Source organism: Rhea pennata, chromosome Z (assembly GCF_028389875.1).
Source record: "Rhea pennata isolate bPtePen1 chromosome Z, bPtePen1.pri, whole genome shotgun sequence".
Classification (NCBI taxonomy): Eukaryota; Metazoa; Chordata; class Aves; order Rheiformes; family Rheidae; genus Rhea; species Rhea pennata.
In genome coordinates, this window is record NC_084702.1 from 48163361 (window position 1) to 48186626 (window position 23266).

General features: G+C 38.2%; 1 protein-coding gene across 1 annotated transcript in view; it reads left to right on the top strand.

Moving 5' to 3' along the window:
- Positions 1-22626, top strand: part of MCTP1 (multiple C2 and transmembrane domain containing 1) — a 270331-nt gene extending 247705 nt beyond the window's left edge. The window contains exons 17-20 of the mRNA XM_062599028.1: positions 12892-13001; positions 15632-15741; positions 19376-19473; positions 20644-22626. Coding sequence (XP_062455012.1) covers positions 12892-13001; positions 15632-15741; positions 19376-19473; positions 20644-20715 — 390 coding nt within the window. The 3' untranslated portion in view covers positions 20716-22626. The remainder of the gene's footprint in view (positions 1-12891; positions 13002-15631; positions 15742-19375; positions 19474-20643) is intronic.
- Positions 22627-23266: the final 640 nt, after the last annotated feature.

Here is a 23266-nt window from a genome sequence, read left to right on the forward strand (position 1 = left end):
TGCTTAATACTGCTATTAATTTTATTAATCTGTTCATGTTAACGCTGTTTGAGCGGCAAGTTCCACAAATGAGTTTCATGTTGTATGAAAGAAAGAATTTGCTTTCATCGGTTTTACCTCTGCTGCCTTTTCAAGTTCATGCAACATTTCACACTAACTCCATATGAGAATAATTAGGAGTCCCAGTTTACTTTCCCTAAACCATTTGTTATTTTGTATGTCTTGATTATGTTTGTTCATCTTCTGTGTAAATTAAAATGTCCCAGTCCTTTATTGCTCATTGTCTTATTTTTCTTCCGCAATTTTCATGATTTCAGTGGCTTCAGTCTCCATTTTTTCTGGATCTTCTTTTTTTTAACCTTTATTTTTTGACTTGGATTCAGTATTTCAGCTGAAAATGTTTCATTAGGTTATAGTGGCATTAAGTGAAGTTAACCTACTAGTGTTAGTCATTCATCTAACTTTGTTACAGTCTTCAGAAATTTGTCGTCACCACCTTAGGTAATTCTGTCGCATATAAATTTTGTCATTCCAGCCTTCCTTCTTTTTGATGTGGATTAATAAATATATTAAATAACATCAGCTCTAGTACCAAATTTTATGATAGTTCACTATTAATCTTCTGAAATATATGTGCTGTTTTACCTCTTTCCCCTGACTTAGGAGTTATTTTAATACCCTTTTTCTTTTAGAGACTTCATAAAAGATTCTCTAAGAAAATGTAAATTATCATTTGCTTTTACAATATTGATTGGGCTGTTCTTATATTCTAAAATGTTTCAATAAATTTAGTCATAAATTGAAATTTCTAGATAACCTTACATATGGGAGCAGGAACATTTAAAAATATGCTACATGAGGGCCGTGTATTTAAGCTTTACTTCTAATTTTTTGCAAATTTGTTCATTGTGGAAGAGTTGGGGAGGTTCCCATAGGGGTTGTGACAGAGGATCTGCTTTGAATCAGTGCATTGGTAAAAGACGTTATAGAACAAATCAAAATGAGCAATAACAAATTCTCCGGGCTGGATGGCGCTTGCCCAGAAACTCTAATGGAGCTGGCAGTGAAATAGCTGAACTACTGACTGCGGGGCAGAGGCTTAACGCTTGTGTAGGTTCAAACGGAGATTCAACAGACTCGTGGAAGAAAAATCCATTGAGAGTTAGTACAAATAGGGAACTGCCCTTTTGCTCTGGATGCTTTTGAACCACAGTTTTCTGAAGCCTTGAAAGATGCTCTGGGAAGTCTCAGTACGTCTTTGACCTCTGCTTGCACTTTTCTCTTGGTCTCTGCTGTTGACCCTTCTCTCTGTTTCAGGAGTATGGGCATTTCCCCCATCTGATGCCCTGCACAAATAATCCTGGCATGCGTTTAATAGCAAACAACTTTAGCAGAAGTCTGGGTATTTCTATCTATCTGTATTGTACGTTTGGCCCTTCACAAATTTTAACCCAGTGCAGTTGCTCTCTGCAGTCTATTGCTAACTGTTATGCCACAAAGTCCAAATATCTCAGTGTTTGTGTGCTTCATCTCAAACTGTCAGACTAAAATAGCGTAGATCTTTTTTCTAGAGGAATAGCACCTGCTCTTTTCCTTGTTTTCTTTGGAAAAGGTTGAATACAGTATATCCTCCCAACCGGTTGTTTCAGGGATGATAAAAATTTCACAAACCTTCTTCCTGTTTACTTAGTATTGCTGTGGCCTAGATATGACAATGAGTGCAGATCCAGGAGAAATAATGAAATCTATGGAAAGCAGGCACACAAAGGAGAAAAAAGACGTTGTATGATGGCAGCTTTATTCCCTGCTGTGGTTGGACTGCAAATGGGTAGGAAGTTTGCAAGCAAGGCTGAAAAGCATTTAAACTTTATTTACTAGACAATAAATAATACAAGAAGTGTTTGCTGAAAGTTGAAGATGAGAGCTGTCGTTGAATTCTTGCACTCTGGCTGGTGGTGGTTTCTTTTGTGAGTGTCACTTAAACGAGCAATGAGTTTTGGAAGAAAAAAGTTGTTGTTGTTTTTTTTAATATGGAGGACTAATTTGTGTTCTCTACCAAAAAAGCCTATGGGAATAAAATCGGTTATTCTAAATAGATCACACCTTGTTAGAGATCATGCACTATGTAACACCATCAATTAGATGGCAATGGCAGAACTGGAGAAACAGGAGGCAGCACAGCGCTCAGGCATCTGCAAACAGCTGGCTCGAACAAACCTTTGAAGCTGATGTCATCCTACATGGATCTCTGGCATTTGTGAAGGCTTTTGTGAAAATGTCAGGGAAGGATCAGGGATTTAGGAAGGGAAAGATGCTCTGTCTTTGTCTGTATGATACCCTATTTTCTATCCTGAAGGTAACCCTATGCTCAAAAGGGTCCACTTCCAGCAGTGCATCATGCTTTGAACACCAACTCTTTCTTCCTCCTTTCAAGTGCCAAATGCTGCTGATTGCCCTTTTTGCCCGCTAGTACAGTCATGTGTCATGCATTCCTTTTCCTAATGCCCAAGATCCACTCTGAAGTGTTAAGCTACAATGACTTGTTAGTTTGCTGTTAAGCTCTTCAGTCCCTGCAGGTTTCCTAGCCCTCTTCCTCCAGCATTTGTGTATTTGTGGGTCTTGGTACTTCTAAGTTTTCAGATGACAATGTGGAAGTTAAGAGATGATGAGAAAAAAGTAGAGTGGGGAAATGCATGTGACACAGTGACTGGATAAAGTTGTTTGCTTGTTTGTTTCGTTAGAAAGGCGGATAAATTCCATGTTCTTTATCTTCTGTAAATTAGATATCTCAGCTGGCTTTTTTCTTCTTTGCTTGGGATTTAATATAAATAGTATCATCTCTGATCCAGTATGTTTTCCATGTCATGAGCAGTCAATGTCAAGTTAATATTGCCTGAAGAATTAAAAAAAAAGAAAAGAGGTATTTCCTGCCACTTATTTTATCAGCTACTATTCCAACATCACATTAATCATAGGGGTTTTGTATGTAATTTTATCAGTAGTTTGCTTACATGTTTTCCTCTAAAATATCCCCATTCATTATCGTTTCAACTAAGTGAGTTTCGTTTCTCAAAAGCAAATTTGTGTAAGATGACTGCGAATAAGCTAGTAGCTTTTTCTACATCTTTTATTGTAAAGTAACAGGTATGTGCATACAGTATACAGCTTTCACTTCAGCTACAAATGTTTGTTTTTCTGAAATAACAAAGATGTTTTTGTAAAAGATGTTGCCTTTGAGCAACTCTTTCTTTCTTGTATTGTATCCTGTAATACAAATCCTGAACACCTCTTAGAGTTTTCAGTCAGAGTATATTTTACTGTGGTCCAGCATAAATATGTGCTCCTTTCCTTCTGAGACATTAACATGCTGGAGCGTATTTAAAATGAATGTAGAACAGACTACTGTAATGGCTAGACATCAAGATAACATTGTTACAAATTGCCCTACATTGTGATTTTGCATATTCATGGCCCCAGAGCATCTTTGCTAGGTGGTCTAGATTTAGATCTGGTCCAAAATTTCAGAACTTTCTAATATATTAGGAGGGACTGCTTTTTCCTTAACATTTCGGTGAAATAAACAGATACAGAGAAAATCAACAGTGGAGCCTTTTCAAGCTTTCCTCTGCATTCTTTCTCCTAAGAGACCACAGATAAAGTTTTTGGTTCATGTGTCACTCCTTGCCCACTACATCCTTTTATCCGGGGGAATTTTAGAAAAAAGCAACATATTTGAAAGGCTTTCTTCAATACACTTATTTGATAGATTCCTGGAATAATTGTACCTACCATTTGAAATGTATATATCTGCATTATCTTAGGAATGTTACTTAATCTTTCTTGCTCTAGAAATGATAGGATTTCTTGTGAGCTGGCATGATCATAGCATTATGCTTTTTGCTTTGGAGCATTTGTGGGTCTCATAGCCATCATCTCGGGCACTGCTTTGTGATTCAATCCCAAACTGTTTTCAAGATGATTTTCTTTAAACACAAGCCTCTCATGAATGAAGTCGACCAGATCTCACATATTACTATTTTCATCCTTCTTGCTATAGATTCACACTTTGAATGAAAGATTTCAGATAACGTATACTTGTTAGCTTAGCTAAGAATTAGACCCCCCAAAAACAAAAATGGAATTTTGTTTAATCATTGAGTACTTGACAGCAATTAGGTATTTCAGATTTTACGATTAGATCTTTAACTGGTATAAATCATCTGGGTTTTCTTGACCTCAGGATAGCATACATCAGCTGAGATTCTGGCCTGTTATTTTCAAGTCTCTGAATGGTTGCCCTTTACAAATAGTGTCCTTGAGAAAACAGTTTCTTTTGCCTTTTTTTCATAACAATTTGTCATTGCATTAAATCACTGGACTCTTAAGTGGCCAAAAACGTTTGGTTGATAGTCACCAAAGAGCACTGTTTGGGTGGCAAACACCAGTGGTAAAGGCATGTCTAGGTTCCTCTGCTCCATAGTCTGTGTGACCAGACCCAAGTAATTTGATATGTGTATGTGTGTTTGGGTATGGGAATTTCCAGGGAGAAACCTCTTTTGTTTTTATGAACCAAAAACGTCAGCAGTCCAACACGCAACCATATGAATTTTGGAATGCAAAATTGTGTATGGTTACTTTAACCATACTGTTAATAACAGTGAACATAAGAGAGAAATATCAGAGCAATAGCATTGATTGAAAAGAAGCTGGAATTTTTAGCTTGCTCAACCAAAGGAGGGAAGGAGCAAACTCATCTCAGCAATATTAATAATCTGTAGTTTAAATGTCTGACTCAAGGTAGTTGTTGAAGATAATGTTCCTCTCCTTCAGAAGAGTGGAGGAATACTGACACTGTTAGAAAGTAGTTCACAATAACTCTAAGATGGAGATCTAAGGCTATATTGCTGAATCATATTTTAGATCAATGTGTGTCTCCCTTTTCTTTGCTGTGCTTCAGCTATCTATCGTGGTGTCATCTTTTAGGTTACTGTCTTAGTGCTGCATTGGAGATGCAGATCTTTTGGCAGCAGAAGCAGTTGCAACAGATATCTCTTAAGCTTGCCAGGTCTAGCCAGTAACTTAGTGTAGAATCATTATCTCTGTTTAGTTGAATGACTTATATAAGAATTATAAGATCATAATATCCTGTCAACACAGGACTGGGAAACTTCCAGAGACAGTAAAGTAAATCTGAAAACATACTTTGGCTCTGAGATAGTGTCCTAACTCTGTTTAGAGGTGATCGTGAGTAGTTACTTTTTATCCTCTGCCCAAGAGCATGTTTGTCATCATAATGTTTTCAAAGAGAAAATGAAAATTATGTTCTAGGGGTGCACTAAAACATCAAATTAACTTTTCAGTCCGCTGCATTCAAGCCAGTGTATTTCAGAACTGCAACTGAAATTTTAAATGAGTGTTAACTCCAGCAGAACACCATAATCTTCCTTTTATAAAGATCACTGACAGCTGTATAGATGTTTATTGAAAGACAATTTTTTAGATTACTTTAAACATTCAAAACAGAGTAATTTATTATTTTGATGAGGCTCTCATGCTGGTAAAGAGTAAACAAAGAATGTGTAGGTCTGATTTAAATAAGCATCTCAAAGTTCAGGTGCTTCATTAACCACAATCCTTCATCATTCCCTTTCTGACTTCTCCTGCTTTTTCCCTTTTCCCCTACCTGAACTTAAAATCTTCATAGTAGCCTGTATAGCTTGTTTTCACCTTGCATTCTTTCCAGGCTCTTGCAAAATAGTGCCATTCTTAGAGAAAATAACTCTTCTTCCGAAAAGAACTAGCAAGCATTCTTCTTGCCTATTTTTCATTATTTGAGCTTTGAGATGTTACTTTTAAATTCATCTTCTCTCACATTAGATCATAGTAGACCAGAATTTGAAGAGCACATACATTAATGAATGTTAATTGCAGTTTTGCATTTACTGCAAATAGAGACCAATTATGGTCAATGTCTTCTCAGCCATTCACAAGTAAAGGGTGCCAGAACCACTGGAATTTACAAAGATGACTTTAAAACACAGTCAAAATTTTTTAGTTAGTCGAACTTCGAGACTGTGTTTTGATTAGATTAGCTATCCCAAACAACCACTGGGTGATACATCGAGATTTCTTCTTTAGCTCTTGTCAGGTGACATCAACATGATTGAATGCAAGAGAAATATAACGGAGGAGGTCACAGAAGATCACTGTCAAGCTGGAAAGAAAAATGTATTTGGTAGATTCTCATCGTTCCAGTGCTTAACCACACAATATCTTGCATAAATACTTAATTCTTTTTCTTCTATATTTAAATTTATGTTTTTGTTGTCATGTGTCCTTTTCTCACCTACACCCTACTCTCCCATTAGATGGCTTTGCAGTGGAATGGCATGTCACTCCATTAATTGGCACCATTGCCTTCATGGGTTTTTTTATTGTATCTGAACAGTTATCTTTACTGTATTAAAATGTGCAGTGAAAGCAAAATCAGGAAGAGACAGACATAAATAGCATTGGATAATACTGTGGAATTTAGGGAAAATAAAAAGCCCTGGCAAAAAAATCCTCACTTAAAGAATTGCCATTTAAGTGTTCTTTTTTTTTTCCACTCAATATAATTGCCTTTTTTTTCTGAATTTATATTTACGTTCTAGCACTGCAGCAGTTCATTACACACAAAAAGTCTAATTCATTATATAGGTAGTCATGCCAAAAAGTCACAGAAGGTTCAAAATGATTTTTATCAACTCTCAGTGTATGTTTGAGGCAGAACAGATTGTTGTAATATTCATGCTCACAGGCATAGTGTCTTCATAAACAGTGAATCTTCAATGTTTTCGTCCGCATGTTTGTATGGTTTCTATTGTGCCTACTTTCTGCTGTTTTAAATATTGCATGCTCACCAGGCAATAACGTTTTATTGCTTCTTTCTTTAATAATGACAACCACAAATATCACTTTCTCTGTACAGCACTACTGTTGTAATAATTATGTGGTGTTCTCCATATTTTAGAAATTCTCAGGCTGATATCCATTTGGGCATGACCAACTATTTTTAGACCTTGTCTACATGCAGTGCTCTCTGTGGTAAAATGTACGTGTAAAGACCCATGTTAGCAGGTAGACTTCAGAGATGAAATATTTAGCATTTGTGAACACAACTGATGGTCTTTTAAAAGGCAGTCGTTGAAGGGGCTGTACCAGGTAGTATATGCAGGAGTCAAGTCCGCAGTTTAAAGACGCAATTCTGGTTATCTAATGTAACCCTAGGATTTGATGTCCAATGTTAAATCATGCCAGTCTACTTTTGATCGTGCAAGTACTATCCAGGCCTTTTTCTTGGTCATGCTCTTGGGAGAAAATACTCTAGTACCTGCCTCTCTGGCATATAGTCAGTCGCTATTTAAAATGACTAAAAGTCTAGAACCCAAAGAGTTACTGGCTGGCTGCCTTGAAGGGTGGGTTACGTAAATCGTTAGACTTCCCTTGAGAGCTTTTCACTATCTCCACAACAGTTTTCCCGTGCTAAAGAGTGACAAGAGTGAACTGTTACAGTACTCCGCAAGTGGCAGCCGTCAAGAGGGAAGAGCAGTTAAAACAACCTAACGCTTTTGGTTCATTACAGACGTAGTGGAGGAGGCCAATTGTAGGTCACTCTTTGTACCTCTCATGGTCTTCTAGACGAATCAGCTGAACCTTATGATCACACTTCCCAAGTCAACTTGGTTGTCTGACTCCTTTCCATTTCCTTGAGAAAATGCTAAGATAATAAGTTACCTGTGTATCTATCATCAAGTCTGAAGGCCTTTTGATAGGGATTCAGAAGAACTGGAGGAGATGAAGTGCCTCCTGAGCTGACATACTATTGGCTTACTGGCTTGCTCTTAGTGACCTTCCCAGAAATCAGAGGTTAAAGTCTAGGAGGTAATTGGTGAGGCCATTAATCCCCGGTGACAGGTTTTTGAGTAGTGGCCAGACCACAGGATGGTATTTAACAGGAGCTGGCTGCTTGCCCTCCCGGAGAGATGTTAACGATTTCTGCCAGTAAAGGGCTAATGCATTTCCCCCCAGCGCTTCTGGGTCTGCTTCGTCCGTGTCTGAGCAGAGGTCTCCAAGGCACGCGAGCGTGAGCGTGGCCAAGGAAGGCAGCGCTGCCGCTTTCCATAAGGGTGGCTCAGCTCTGCTTCCAAGCCTGCCCCAGCTTTCCACTCTGAAGAGCGATTCAGAAACACCCCACACAAGTGAACAGTAGGCTCCAGAGTTAGCATGAATGCATAGTAAAAGGGCTGCTATGTAGGGTCTAGAGGGTCCTGCTTTGTTACATTAGTTAAAATAATTTGCTATGGTTTCCTCACTGAGATATTTTTCTGTTCAACTGATAGAGATTTATGGGTTTGTTGCAGAAGGTCAAAAGAGCGATTCCTCACTGATAGCTGCGCGCCTGTATTTATGTAGCCACAGGTAGTCCAGTGTGACACGAGGAACGAATAGCACATACATCTTCATTGCAGCCAAGTGACAGGGCCATAACAATTTCTTACCGGATACCTGGTGGATACTGCTGGTGACAGCTAAGTGTCCTTCCTTTCTCTGCACCTATTACAAGCGAGCCAGGCTGTGTCTCAGTCACTTCTGTTGGTACAGAAGTGCTCTATCATACTTGCTCAGGAGACGAAAGATATTTTTGGAAGATCCATCTGGAGTCTCTATCTTTCCCAAACAGTATCTCCTAAAAGTCAAAAATTGCTTCTATTCTTGGCAAAACTCTTCTATGATTTTTGTTTTTATGATGTGTGCCTTTATCGCCAACTTACCAGTTATTAATAGGACAGTTACCTACCACAAGCTATTCAGAGCTTTATTTTCTGTACTAAAAAAAAAGTCACTGTTCACTTAAAGCTGTTTCTTTTCACTGGTCTAATTCCAATAACTTCAGCAAAGTTTACTTTTGAGTCTGGCTTATTTATTTCTTTTGCTTTCCCTGTCTTTTGAAATGTGCATTTCAGAATTGCACTTTAACCCAAAGAAGAGAGGGATTTGGGGTTAGAGATGTAATTCTCTTCTAAATGGCCCTGTTTTATCGTGGTGTCACAAGCATAGCTCACTGAATAAAGAGACAATATGGGTTATATTCTGGTTTTCCTTTGAACTAGATCTATACAGTCTAAGGGCATGTTTTTTGTTTTATTTTGCCTTGGTTTTCCCAAATGTAAAATCTAGTTGTGGCTGAAAATCAGTCTACAATGGTTAAGTATTATTATTGGCCAAGCAGTATATCAAATTGTAGTCTACACTTTCCTATGAAGTAGGAGGAGGAGACAATCTCAGTCTTTACTTTGGGTTCATTCCCTTTTGTAAGTCAGACTATCAACATCAATTTGACATTGCTTTCACAATTTATGCTTAAAGTCATCCCACAGCAAACATCTTGCTTTTCGGATACCTTAAGCCTCCTGCAAACAAACAAATCATGGAAATCAAATAGTAATAAAACTGTTGTTAGTTTTGTAAATAAATTTATCTAGTATTTAAATGGCAATTATTTCCAGAAACTTGGCAATTGTAGCTGTACAAATGATGAAACTGATTCCAGTCACAGCCCATCGTCCTTTGGAAAGGAAATACCACTAGTATTTGAAAAATGGATTATTAAGAACCTTGGTTCACTCAAGGTGGCTCATATGTTGTATTTGCTAACACAGCATCTCGCTGGAAGAAAATAAGTGGAGCTTTTCCCTAGCCCAGATTATTTTCTCCACAAATCTTTGGAGCAGGAAATAAAAAACAGCTAATGGCTTGCAGGGCATGTGGAATTAGTTTAGGCAAGCCCAAACCCTGATCTTTCTGACCGCCTCCTCTTTCCTGTGCTATTTTGTCTGTGCCTGCTTCAGAATATGTCAACAAATTTCTTTAATCTCAGAAGGTGGGGGGGGGGGACTGGAAATAATGATTCTTTCTCTGTCTCTTTCTTTCTCTCTTTCTCTCTCTCTCTTTTTTTTTTTTTTTTTTTTTTTTTAGAGAATGATTTAAAACAGATGCATTTTCAAAAAAGGTACAAGTTTGTCTTGTAAAATATTTGTAAAGAAAAACAGCCTCAGGACCTCTTAAAGTAATCTCTGTTGAGTTCTGGAGATGTTGCAAAGAGTACTGTTTTTGTTACACTGATACAATTCTTTTCTCACACAATTTGGTTATAAATCAAGATAGCTTTACAGAGATGGCAGAATCTATGAATTTAAACTGAAGAGACAAAAATTGCATGTACTGCCAAAGCAGAGAAGTATTTGTGATTTCTGTACAGCTCACAGTTGCTTGCTACTAATATATTAAAAAACAGATTATTTTCCTGTTTTCCCAGTGCTGGAAGTATGCGTTTTACATGAGTGGATAGAGCCACTCTCTCTTTCCTGATGATTTTGTAGTAGTACAAATAAACATAAATGAAACACACTGGCTGTATACGGTACCACCTAGGAAGTTGCATACCGCAAGCCAATAATACTATCATTGCCAAGGCTTCAAGAATGAAACCAATATTAAGAAATAACTTCAAAAATGACTATACAATGGTGCATGTTTGACATTGGATGTAGTTGGTTTCAGTGGTTGTGGTTACGGTCATTTTCAAAACCAAAAACATTTTTTGAGATATAGATGATTATTACTGTTAACCAACAGCATAAGGTCTTTCATGTTCCCAGAGAAACTGTGAATGTTTTGCTATCTCTGAAGTATTTGGCTTTTAAAATTGCACCAAGTTACTGGAAATAGTTTCGCGCGTGCGCGCTCTCTCTCTATCCCCTGTCGATTGTTTATTTATAGCCAATCTGTCTTTTGTAGCAGCTAAATGCTTTTAAGATCCTCAGAAGAAATCTTGACAATATAGTTGCAGAGCTAGTATCGCTAGAATACCTTTGGATGATTAAATGATATTTTCCTTACCCAAGCTGGTTTATAAAGAAAGCAAAAAACAAATAAAATAAGTAAACCAATATTCTGTCTGCTAATAAAGTATTGAACATCAGGAAAAAAAAAGAGGAATGAAGTGCAATATAAGCCAGTTTCTTAGGTATGGGGTTTTGGGGCCAGTTATAGAGACTGTTGCAGTGTGTGGCTTGAAACAGCAAAATATTAATTTTTTTAATCATGTATTTTGCTGTTCTTTGATAATCTTGGGTTATTTTTATTTCTGTTTCTAATTTTGAGAAAACACCAACCAAAATCAAACTAGGCAGGATAATGTGGCACCAGTCCATTGGAAATGTTGAGTATGAACTTCTGACTTGCATATAATCTGAGAAAAATCGAGAGAAATTGTCATTTTTGTCTGTTGTGATGCCTGATTTTAAACCTGTCAAATACAGCATTTCTGTGAGAGCACTGTTGGCTCTGTGTGGATTTGATGCTGCAGACTGATTGAATTAGGAGATAAACAGAAAGCTTTTGGGGACAGGGAATAGACTGTCAGAGTGGGACAGGGCGCACGTGTCCCTGGCCAGCATGGTGTTGGCTTCTTCTGTTCCTCTGATAGACGCTTCTTCCAGGAGGCAGAGTCAGCTGGAGCTGGCAGAAAGGAGAACACTTGCCCATCGCAAAGCTATCAGAGACCCCTGAAGAGATCGAAATGAGAGCGGTTCCTGCTTTTCACTTGATCACTCGATTTCTGAAAAACACTTTCTAAATTGAAAAAAGGATCCTGATATTTAACAGAGATGAAATTACGGTTAGACTTTTACCTTACCATGAATAAGTGGCTTTGTGAATAAAAGTCCAATAGCACGCAGAAGCCTGGATAAATAAGGAGATAATGAAATGCCTTCCTACAGTGCCACCTCTGTGGCATCTTTCGGTGGTTCAGTGGCTGGCGTTTGTAAGCTTTCAGAACCGCAGACTGTGCTAAACACGTTGTGGGGAAGCTGGAGTTGCACCTCACGTGTGTTTCATGCATATTATATATCATGCGCTTGAATGTTAATGAAAAAGAAAAAAGGGAGAGCGAGCGAGTGCGTGTTGGTTGGCCGAGTCGAATGGCGGAATAGAGTGATTATAGAGGGCCGGGTATGTCTGACAACTTAAACACGTATTTAGCAGCTTTTCTGCATCTGAGCGGTGCGGAGACGCTGCGGGTGGACTAGGGGCAGCCTAATGCCCTGCTGCTAGGGGGGGATAGGATAAGGGAGGCCCGCCGGGCGTGCTGCTGCACCCTAAACAGCCCCTAAAATGACCGCCTGAGTGCGAGAGGAGCGGCTAAATGCGGCATCTCTCCTTGCCCGGCTAAGTGGCGTAGCTCCGCTAACCCAGGAAGAGCCGCGCGCCTTTGCGTCGTGCCGGGACGGGCGCCTCCGGCCTTCCCTCTTTGATCCCAGCCTTCGGGCCCAGCGGAGGCTGGCGGAGCGGGGGAGGCGGAAACGTCGTACCGAGGCTGAGCGAGCGAAGGGAACCGTGCCCTGAGGAGCTGACGTGCCTCTGCTTTGCTGCTCTCAGTGCTTCCAGAGGTGCATTCATCTGCTTGGTGCCTACCTCAGCTCGAGAAGGGGCATCCCGAAAAGTGGCTCTTCCCCTGTCTTTTGACTCGTCCCTTGAAAGCGTGCGCAACACGCACTGCTGGCGCCTTCAACCACCTCAGGCCAGAGAGCTGCATTATTGAATACGTGTTTAGAAACTATTGTAATGACAAATGAAATTATGCGGTGCTAAATGTGTGTGCTAAGCTATCTTTGTTTTCAATGTGCACTGTTTAAAGGACAAGCAAATAATCTCTGAATGCCAATTTTATTAATGACTTTTAGATTTATCTATAACGTGCAATTTTGAAACTTAACTGATAGATACATAGCATATTTGCTGCGACTAGAAATCTTTTTACACAATTGCTACTATTTTTTCCCTTAGGACAGTGAGAAAAAAGGATTTATGAATAAACTTTATGCCATCCAGGAGGTGTGTGTCAGTGTCCAGAATGTCCTTGATGAAGTGGCTTCCTTTGGAGAAAGGATAAAGAAGTAAGTGCTGAGACACACTGGTGCGGGTTAGCTCTCTGCTGTTCGTATTTTTTCCAAGCTGAGGTGCAAAGTGTTAGATGACTTTTTTTTTTTTTTTTTTTTTTTTTTGGGGGGGGGGGGGGGGGGAAGGGGGGAGGAAGGGACTCCAATTTTGTATGATTCATTTCTAAAAACTCATCATTCTTTATTTTGCTTTTTGAAAGCCCTGAGTTCTCTGAAAATCCTGTCGTATTAATTTTGGAATTTAGAAATATACTAACTGGGGAGAAAAAAGTCAGAACTGAGGCTTTGAAGTAAAAAAGACCACAATTTTCTTGTGAGGCACAGCAGTAATTATTTAAAAGTAATAATAAAAAATGCAAAGTTTTGATAAAGGAAATAAGCAGAGTTGCGTAGAGGTTTCAGATTTTAAGGATGTATGTATGTTCTGTTGCCAGAAATGTTTTATTCATGTAAGTTAACAAAACTTCTCCTCATAGATTATATGTAGCTTATAATGCCTAATACATGGAATAAGAATCACCAAAAAATTTAAACCTTAAGCAAGAGAGGTTGTGAGCTTTACAGTATATATGAGAAAGCAACTATGAGGCCTAGGGCAGGAAGTTTGGTATATTTTTGGCATGGTCAGCAAACAATAATTTTATTATTTGAGATCAGAAAGGCTCCAGAAAGATTCTCTCAGCTCCGAAACAGGGACAGAATTGACTTGGCTCTCTGCCCTCCGAAAGCCTAGCGCAAAGCCTCTCGAGATGAAAAGCTGGGAGCAGTGAATTCGCAACCTCCTTTCCTCTGCAGCAGAAAGAGAAGGCAAAAAGCTGACCTGGGAGCCATACCGAGTTAGAACGGCTTCACAAGAGTCTTTGCTGTAAAGTTTCTTTTGAGGCACTCAGCACATCTTAAAGGAAAGTTAAAGCAGTGCGTTCCTGCTTGTTTCAGCTATTATCTGTAAACGTCTGTAAAGGCAACTGTCTTTTCCACTGCTCAGTGCAATGTATATATATTGGTATCCCATATTTATGGGATTGTAGGCCGTGCTGAAGGTACGGCCCCAAAATAAATATTCCTGGAAGTGAATTTTAGGAAATTGATGCGTTGGCTAGAGGTCAGCCTACAGGAAATATGAGTGTAATCTCTTAACCTGTTTTGCCTTTTGTTTGTTTTTTGTGTTTTAATCTGTCAGCAGGGGAATGCACATCAGAGTCAGGGTAAAGAGAAAGTTGCCATTTATGCATTTAAGGGCAAAGACCGTAACAGGCAAACCTGGGAAAATGTTCGCATAGGGGTACTTCCAAACAGGCCTTACCGCAGCAGCAGAGGCAGGCGTAAGCACGTAACAGTGCATGAGTTTTCAAAACAAGCAGGATGAGCCTCTCTGTGAACCAAGTCTTTTATCAACAGGCTCTTCGTGGAAGTCATCTTGATGATTAAGTTCCTTTAATTGTGCCTTTTGAATGTAGAGTTTGTTCTATTATGTACAAGATGAGTGATACAATTTTCTAAACAAAGTGAGACTGAATCTTCCTATAAATCTCTGTAATTTGTTCCTAAAACTATAATGGGAAACGTGTACTGAGTGCTGTGCTAACACAGCACAGAAGGAGGTTTGCTAAGTGAGGAGCCAGTGTTCCCACACATGGCGTGTCTGTGATCCATCGCACAGAGCCGAGTCACAGGAACACGAGCAGACCCTCAACCTTCTGTTCAGCCCAAATGCATGCAGAAGAAGGGAAAAGAGCAGGTGTCTCCTGAGGAGAAAGGGAGTGATCCTCTACCAAGTGACACTAACATAATGTTCACTCTGGAGCCATGTCAAAATTGCCGGGGAGAAAAAAAGACAAATAAATACAGGAAGCCAGAGCTCACTGTGAAAAATATGGCCAGCAATTCAGATAATTGCAATTATTCAGCCAGAGAAGCCAAAATAATTTAACCAATGTGGTTGGGTTATGTAGCTAATGGTAATACCTTAAAAGGTATCATCAGGCTATTTGGAGCCAAACCCATGTTCTCCTTCTGGATAAATGTCATAGGACACCTTTGGCATGGTGGTGCCTGTATGGAATAATCCCATTTTGCCAAGCTCCCTTTAACCAAAGTTCCCCTGAGATGCACACAAATTGGCCGTCTGACTTTTTTTCTCTTCTCTGTACAGAGATTGGGGAACCACAGTGTAGCTGCTTCAAGACTCATTAGCTTGCACTTCCTCTTTGCCCATACCTCAGCCTTTGCAAAATGAGGTGATCAGCAGATTTTTATCACAGTGTAGAATTTGGGACTCTTATTAACATATTAATCTGAGACCTTTCTAGAAAGCCAATGCATTGAAATTCTGATGGGATCCCAGAAGTTCTCTTTTCCTTTGTCCATGAAGACATAATTCTTACGTATTTTAATTTCGTCTAGAATGATGCAATTTTTCTTCCCTTTATCTGTAATGTACTTGATGTTATGTCATTCCCTCTTTTTATCCCAATCTGTATATTCACGCATGATTTCAGTTGGTTCTCCCTGGTGAAGGCTAGTAGTTCCACCCTTTCGCAGAGCTATAGCCTGCCTGCTCATTATTTGTTCTTTTATTAGCTCTTTTGGGTGGCCGGTGTTCTGACTTATGTTAATTTTTCACTTAGTACATTCAACTGGACTGTCCCATTCTTAAGCTGGCTGGCAATTGTTGCCCTCTCTGTGTTCACAATCATCCTGTATTTCATTCCACTGAGATACATTGTCCTTGTCTGGGGTAAGTAAAGCCTTTTTTTTTCTTTCTTTCTTTTTTTTTTTTTTTTAACTCTCTGTGCCACTTAGAAAAAAATGTTTTTTAAGGGATGAGTTATATTGTCAGTACTTTTCTGTATTTATGGTCATGAAGCTGCTCCATGATGGAAACAGACAGGTTAGTTAAAAATCACAACTGTGTAAAGATTTAAGCTCACCTGCAAAATGCATTTTTCTTGGCTGGCATTCGAGACTTCATCATACTATAAACATGGAGCCATGAAGATTCTTCATATATCAAAGTGTAGCTTTGTCTAGATATTACTCTGATTTATTCTCACCACTTATACACAAACAGAGGCGTTTCAATCTATATAGTGCATTTAGGACAATATACCTTTTTTTTACTGCAGTACTTTATCTTTTGAAAGTGTATGTAAACCTAGCAACAAGAAACCTGTTTAAAAGGTCACCTTTAGTCTGACAGAAAGCTATATGCGGTATTTGGCCAATTGATGAGGAACAGAAACGGGGAGATGGGGAAGGGGGGGTTGGGTGGAGGGGTGTATATGTTGTGACTGAGCTAAGTTCCCCCCAGTTATCCTTATATTTATTCCTTACGCTGATTTTAGACAGCTACCATTAGCACATCTGTTGTAAATAATGCTCTAAGTTCTCATTTGTTCATTTTTAATACAGTTCTGCATCACTAGCAGCTGTACCCTTGTTCAGCAGTGTAAACCTCTGAAGAGAACTGTGTCAGTTAAATCTGTGACTAGATTTTCTTTCTGAAGACAGAAAAACCTTTGAGTGTGAGAGACAACATAAATTCGTTGAACTGACTTTGGACAGTGTGTTTTTTAGATATAACTCAGTAATATTCTTACAGAGTCTCTACAGATAAATGTAACGCAATATACAAAATGGGGAGGGGAATAATAAGGAGAGTTTGGCCAAGAAAGGAAATCTATAGAACTGAAGAAGCAAATATGCGGGCTTAGGGTCTTTTCTTGTCTTATTTATTTTCCATACCCAACACAACCTCTTAGATTGTTCCCAAAATTGCATTCCTCTTAGCATATAAAATATGATAGGCCTTTTGTTTTACAGAATTTTAACCTACTTGGTCTATATCCTTTTTCTAGTGGTTTTTGCAGACTTGGCATCTTGGACAGTTGGCCTCATACATCTTGGTTTCATGCAAGAACTTGAGCTTATAATACCTTTCCAAGACCCTCAAAACTATAGAATCAGCACTGTTGTTTGAAAGGTTACATTAAAAGACACGTAGCCTACAATACCCCTGGAGATATTAGACTTCCCACAAAAGTATAAGTCCAAGTCTCTGTTTCAGGTAGGGCAGACTCTTAAACTCCAGTCCGCACCTCCCGGACCATGGGTACAGCATAATGACTAAGTGTTTTAGATGCATCTTGCTCATGCTCATGCTCTCTCTCATGCACACTGTTTTTTCTTCCCCCACCTCACAAGCTATCTAGCTAGTCATTGATACGACTTTTAAGTGCCTATGTTCATAAGAGGGTCCATCTCCACGTTTTTCTTCTGCACTTCAGTTTAGATGACTTCTTGCTTAGCTAGTGTCTAGGGATTTTTTTCTTTAGATACGTCTTTCTCCTTTTGTGTTCTGTTTGGAGATGGGACACGTACTGCATAGGTGGGGTTCCAAATTTTCTTAGGGATGAAATGCATTAACACAGAGCAGTACAATACTGTGTGTAGCTTTGAGCCACTCTTCCTTCAGCCTAGGAAACTGCCTTGAAAATGTAACATTCCAAACACATACGTACCTGTTTTCCCCATTATTTTATGTTACTGGCCTCCCTAGTGTATATTCATTTCTTCATCCTGTTCACGTATCCTGCATCTGAGAGCAAGTGATCTCTGTTGTTTGACTTTCATCCGTAGGAAACTTTGAGCTGTTCTCTAGCTGTGTCTGCCCATTTAGCTCTTTGGGAAGGCAGATGTTTTTTTTACGAAAATTCCTCCGTGCTATGGCTGGCCATATGTAAAGCTGTCTGTCTTCTGTACATCCATAGGGACTGCTTCTTTAAGCCTGCTGTTGCAACAGACTCTTGGTTCTTTCCCTCCCAACCCTTCTTCTCCCTGGGTAGACTGCTGGTCCTTGAATTTATACCACATTGGCCCCAGTAGAGTAGGAAAAACCTTTGCACTCTAATCTCGTTTGAAACAATATTGCGTTCTGGTAACTGCTATAGCTAAATGTAGAAACTAGTATCAAGAAAATGATTTTAATCTGAAAAATGTCAAGCTTTGAGAAAGGACCTAATCTCCTTGTCATCTTTTCTTTTCCTGTAGTCACCATCTTATCAATTTTGCTGTTCTCTTCTCTTGAGCCCTGACCTTGATTTATTCGTGCATTTATTTTCATGTGGTAACTGTTTCCCTCCTTTGTGAGCAGGAAGGGATAAGGTGAGACTGTATCGACTCTTCCTGAATTCCGCAATGGCTGGTCTGGTGGCCATGTTCAGTAAATAGTGTGGTAAACTTTTTATTTCTTAGTAACTTGATGATATAAAGAATCTTCTTAAACAAGTGTGTTTGGATCTCCAATATTCTCAGTACTCATTGTTTAATTGCTGGATAAAAGAATAGTAGCCATCTCCTATCCTTACAGAACAGCTAAGAATCATTCTCTGGGAGACCAGGGATGTTATCCAGACTGTTGAAGTTTCATGTCCTTTCTACAACTTCCTGAAAGACCTAAGCAACAAAGACTTTTTGGAACATAAACTGAATTATCTCTTCTCTGACATAGGCTGGATAAATTACACAGAACAGCAGCTACATGTTTTCAAATATTGTGCCAGCTTTCTTCTGTTCATTCGAGAATCAAGTGATTTGTAGCATTCCTGGTGATGTTTTAGATCTGTGTTCACATAGCGCGCACACTAGGTTTTGTCATGAGAAGTATATGAATCTGAGCTGGTGTGTAATGATATGAAAACAAGTATAATTAAAAATCTAGTTTTAGCTTAATTGGAGGGTTGGGTCTTGGTTTTTTTAAACACTGTCAATTATAATTATAAGACTGTGATGTCTAAAGAAGGTATCTTGGCCCTTCTCTGCTTTGCAGTTGGATCATCTGTATCTGTCATTCCCTGGCAGAGGTTTGTATAATCTTTGCTTAAAGCCTTCACAGACTTTAGAACTTTCCAAGTTCTTCAGCGTCTTTAACATCAGAAAGATTTTTCTGGTATCTAACCTGAATCTTCCATTCTGCAATTAAACCCGTTATTACTTGTCCTGTCCACCACAGAGATGGAATACACATTGTTCCTTTCCTTTTTGCAACTGTTACATGTTTAGAGACTTACCAAGCCAGTACAAGTTTTGTTTTCCAAAAAAAAAAGAACCCCTTTCTTTTCTAAATGTAGCCTGAAGTCAAAATGTGTTTTAAAAATACTATTACAGGAGTTTGGATATGTTGCTAGCAGGTTTGCATTTTGAAGCAGAGGAAACCACATCAGCATAGAGACTGAATTTACAGTTCATTCTTTCATTAATTCAGTGCTAATGTCAGACTTTGAAATGGATCTTAAAATCTTTCTCAGAATTTTGCCAGAAATACGTATTTTAACAAGATGATGATAGTAACATTTGAACTCTCACTTTTGCAGGCATCAATAAATTTACAAAGAAGCTTCGAAGTCCATATGCAATTGATAACAATGAGCTACTTGATTTTCTGTCCAGAGTTCCATCAGATGTGCAAGTGGTGTGTATACCTTATAAAGTGTCCATAAAGTAGTTATTTTAATATATATATTTTAATATATGGCATCATGATTTTCTGATATTTTTTTAAACTAATTTTAAAGAAGTGGCTTTATATTGACTTTATATTGACTTTATATTTTTTGGCATGAAGAAATTAAAACTCCAGCTGGGGATAGTCTGTAAAACTTAAGGAGTCTGTAATACTTTTTGCCAGTAAGGAATTAGCTACTGCCACAGTAATGCCTTTGAGGTCTTTCGGGGCAATCAGTAAAAAGGCAACTATTTGGGAGATGGGAGTGGGTGCTGAGGTTTGTATTAGCCATCCTCCTGGGACCACGTGCGTATCACTGGAATAAGGCATTGCCGGGGTTTCTTGTCGGAAGTGCTCTGCCTGAGCCCATGGGGATGTGCAGGGCGGAGGTGAAGGGAAGGAGCTGCACTTGGGCGGTCAGTGGCAGGCTGCTTTGCCCAGAACTTGTGCTCTCTTGTGACAAGGTGCTGGAACTTTTGGTTTTTTTTTCCTAATGAAGATCTTTGTTTTGATCACACTTCACCTGTGATCAGGAACCCCTTCAAAAATAAGCAGGCTATGAATTATAAGCTTTTATACTGTAGTACACAATCTCATGCGAAGGTGTAAGCATTAAGATACGCTGTGCAGATAAATCACCTCCAGTATCACAAAGATTATATATTTTCCATATTTCTAGCTGATGGTTTCAATTCAGAACTGGCATAAATAAGAGGTACATGTGCACATACCCAGTCTGAATCTGATCCCTCTGTGGTAGGCCTTTGAAAATAAATGTATTTTTAAGAAACGGATTGCAAAGGATATTCATCCAAGTCTTTAAAGTGGATACTGTTTATTTTCTGTGTTACATCTCATGGAAAAAAAGATTTTCTAAAAAGTTTACATCAGCACGCTGTTTGATTTCCTGGCAGGATTCTGCTAATGCTGTTTTCCGTTCTTACTCTGGATCTATCATTCTGTTGTTGTTGCATCGCAGCTGCAGATTCCATCTAGCTTGCAGGACAAGAGTTTTCTTTTCTTATTTTTTTCCCCTCTTTTTTTGCTTTGGGAAAAAAAATAGAATTCTTTCTTTCTTTCTTTTTCCTAGCAAGTGGCCACCTGACCAGTTTCTTTCTGAATGTTGTGTTTAAACAGGTGCAATATCATGAACTGAAACAAGATACCAGTCACAGCCCAAGTAAGAGGAAGAAAAACAATCCTGGCTAGCCAACTTCATGTACTGAAGAGACTAGCATCTGCTGGGAGAAGATAAAAGCAAAAGACTACAGCCTAAGCAGCATTTCCTTTCTTTAAGCTTTTTATTTATTTTGCCTTTTTATCTAATGGAGAGAATGTGTAAATATTGTATAAAGGCATTTCTCATTGAATATATACTTAGAGTGTAAAGACATATTTGATCAAGGTTTCCAGTAGGGCTTTGCTGTTGGAAAGCCTAGTTAGAAATAGCATAACACATTAAGGGAATCAGTGTAAAACGGTAAATATGTACTGTTACTTGATGGTCAAAGATACCTTAAATATTCAAATCATATCAATTAAATCTGCAAAAGATGTAAATTTAAATCTGACTCAAAAAAACTAGTCAGGTTTTATCTGTGAACATTAATATTTTTATCCAGTATGTCACCATTACAATTTTCTATGTTTTATACATTTCAACAGAAATACAGTGTAGTGGAACCTACTGCACTTAAGTTTTAGGAGATTTTTTGAACTCTAGACCCTGATATTAGCTCCTGGTGCAATGTATTCCTGTGCAGTAGGGCTGCTTATAAGCTAATGAACACACCAAGTGCAAATCTTTTACTGGAGCTCCCAAAAGAAGTTCCTGATGTTTTAATCATTCCATTATAAGACTTAAAAATCTTTTTCTCTCAAAATACTGCCAGGTTTGTAACTGATTGCCTATCTGATTTTTTTTTTTTTTTTAATATATATATATATATGTACCAGTAATCTTAATTTGTACTACATAGTTTAGTGAATGAGTCCATAGTTCTGCTGTAATGGAAGTACCATCAAACTAACTCCATATTGCTTTGGGTGTCAGGCTATCTATACCTTTTGTGCACATAACTATTTTAATACAGAAATCTTGCAGAAAATATTTTTGCTTTCAAATCACAAGATCATATTAACATGCTTATGGTGGAACATTTTACCTGTTACCAAATGTGAAATATAGTATAGACAAAAAAAAAAAGGCAATTTTTTTTTGTGCTAAAACTGATACACCAGTTTTATTTCCTTAGCTGATAATGTTAACAGTTCTTCTGATGCAGTTGTGCCCTACTGCATGGAAACTGCATTATTTTTTATAGGTTAAATGGAACATACAGAATGAATGTTTACATTTCAAATGTTTTAATGGCCACTGCATAGGACCCCTTAAAGATATATTCTCATATTTCTGCATGTAGAGTTCCACACCCAGCTGCCCCCATAGTGAGCAGAAAATTCATTCCTAAGAGACTATCTGTGCACAGCTCTTAGTCATAGCTCCCCATGACATCAAAGGGGGGGGGTTTTGCCCAAGTGAGAACTGCAGGACTATACCCTCAAGAGAAAAATTTCTCCTGTTGTTCTCTGTGGGGTACCTTTCATTTGTTGCAATTGCTGGGAAAGTTATATTGCACCAGTCTAACAATACTTTTTGAAAAGATTATTTAGAAATACTTTGCAGGCAAATGTATACAGACTTGACTAAAGAATTATTTGTTGGATGCATTACTCATGAAAGATCATTCTGAATTTATTTTAACTAATTTCTTATATTACAATTATTTTGATCTATTTGTTTGTACGTTTGAAAGAATGCCAATCCAATTAATGTTCTGTAGAAAGTCTTGGACTTAAATATGCTTTTGCTAGATCATGATTTTCCAGAAATTTATTTACAAAGGTTACGTCATACCCACCTTTTCACTGTCTGTTGCCTGAAGAGCAACATAAAATTGAGGAAGTCAGAATCACAGATGAGCCTTTTTTTGCTTTAAAAAAAACTTTGTTTGACAATGTGTGAATATTTGTTCCCAATTGTCAATTTTGCAAAGTCCTTCTGATATATTGCAAGCCTTGTACCTTCTAAATATTATCCATTGTTCTGTGTAAAATTTCCTGTTGTGTTTTTTTTGTACTAAGTTTCAAATGTTTAGTTTGATAATGTCTTGAGTTATATACATTTATTGCATTAAACATAGTTTTAAGCATCTCTGTACATTAGGTATTAGGCAGCTTTTTTTCTTTGAAGTCCTACGCTATCGTTTTTCCACAAGTATGCCCAAGTATGGAAGGCAAGTGAATGAAAACATTGTATTTCTGTGTGTAGCATTTCAGTATTTTAATCCCCAAACATGTAAGTGGAGGGGATAAGGGGAGATGATCTTTTTTTGAAAATAGTTAAACTACTTTAATGCCTTAATTGTTCAGAGTAGATCTCACTGATAATGTAACACACAAAAGCAGCATTGACTAAGAGTGCACTTTGATTAAGTATGGTTCTCCAGCTCCAAAAAGTAAGTCTTTTTTAATATCACATTTTTAATAATTTGCGAACCCATTTTCAGTATCTGAAGCTTGTCTATATTGCTTTGTGTGAGAGGCCTCTTTAGAAGATAGTCCCGCATAACACTGTAGATATTTCAATGAATCTTCCATTTCTTGATTAGTTCTGGAGTTAATTTCTAAGCCTGTTAAATTTGTCTGACATATTCCTAGGCAACTTGCCCATTCATCAACAATCAGGAAAAAAAATGCA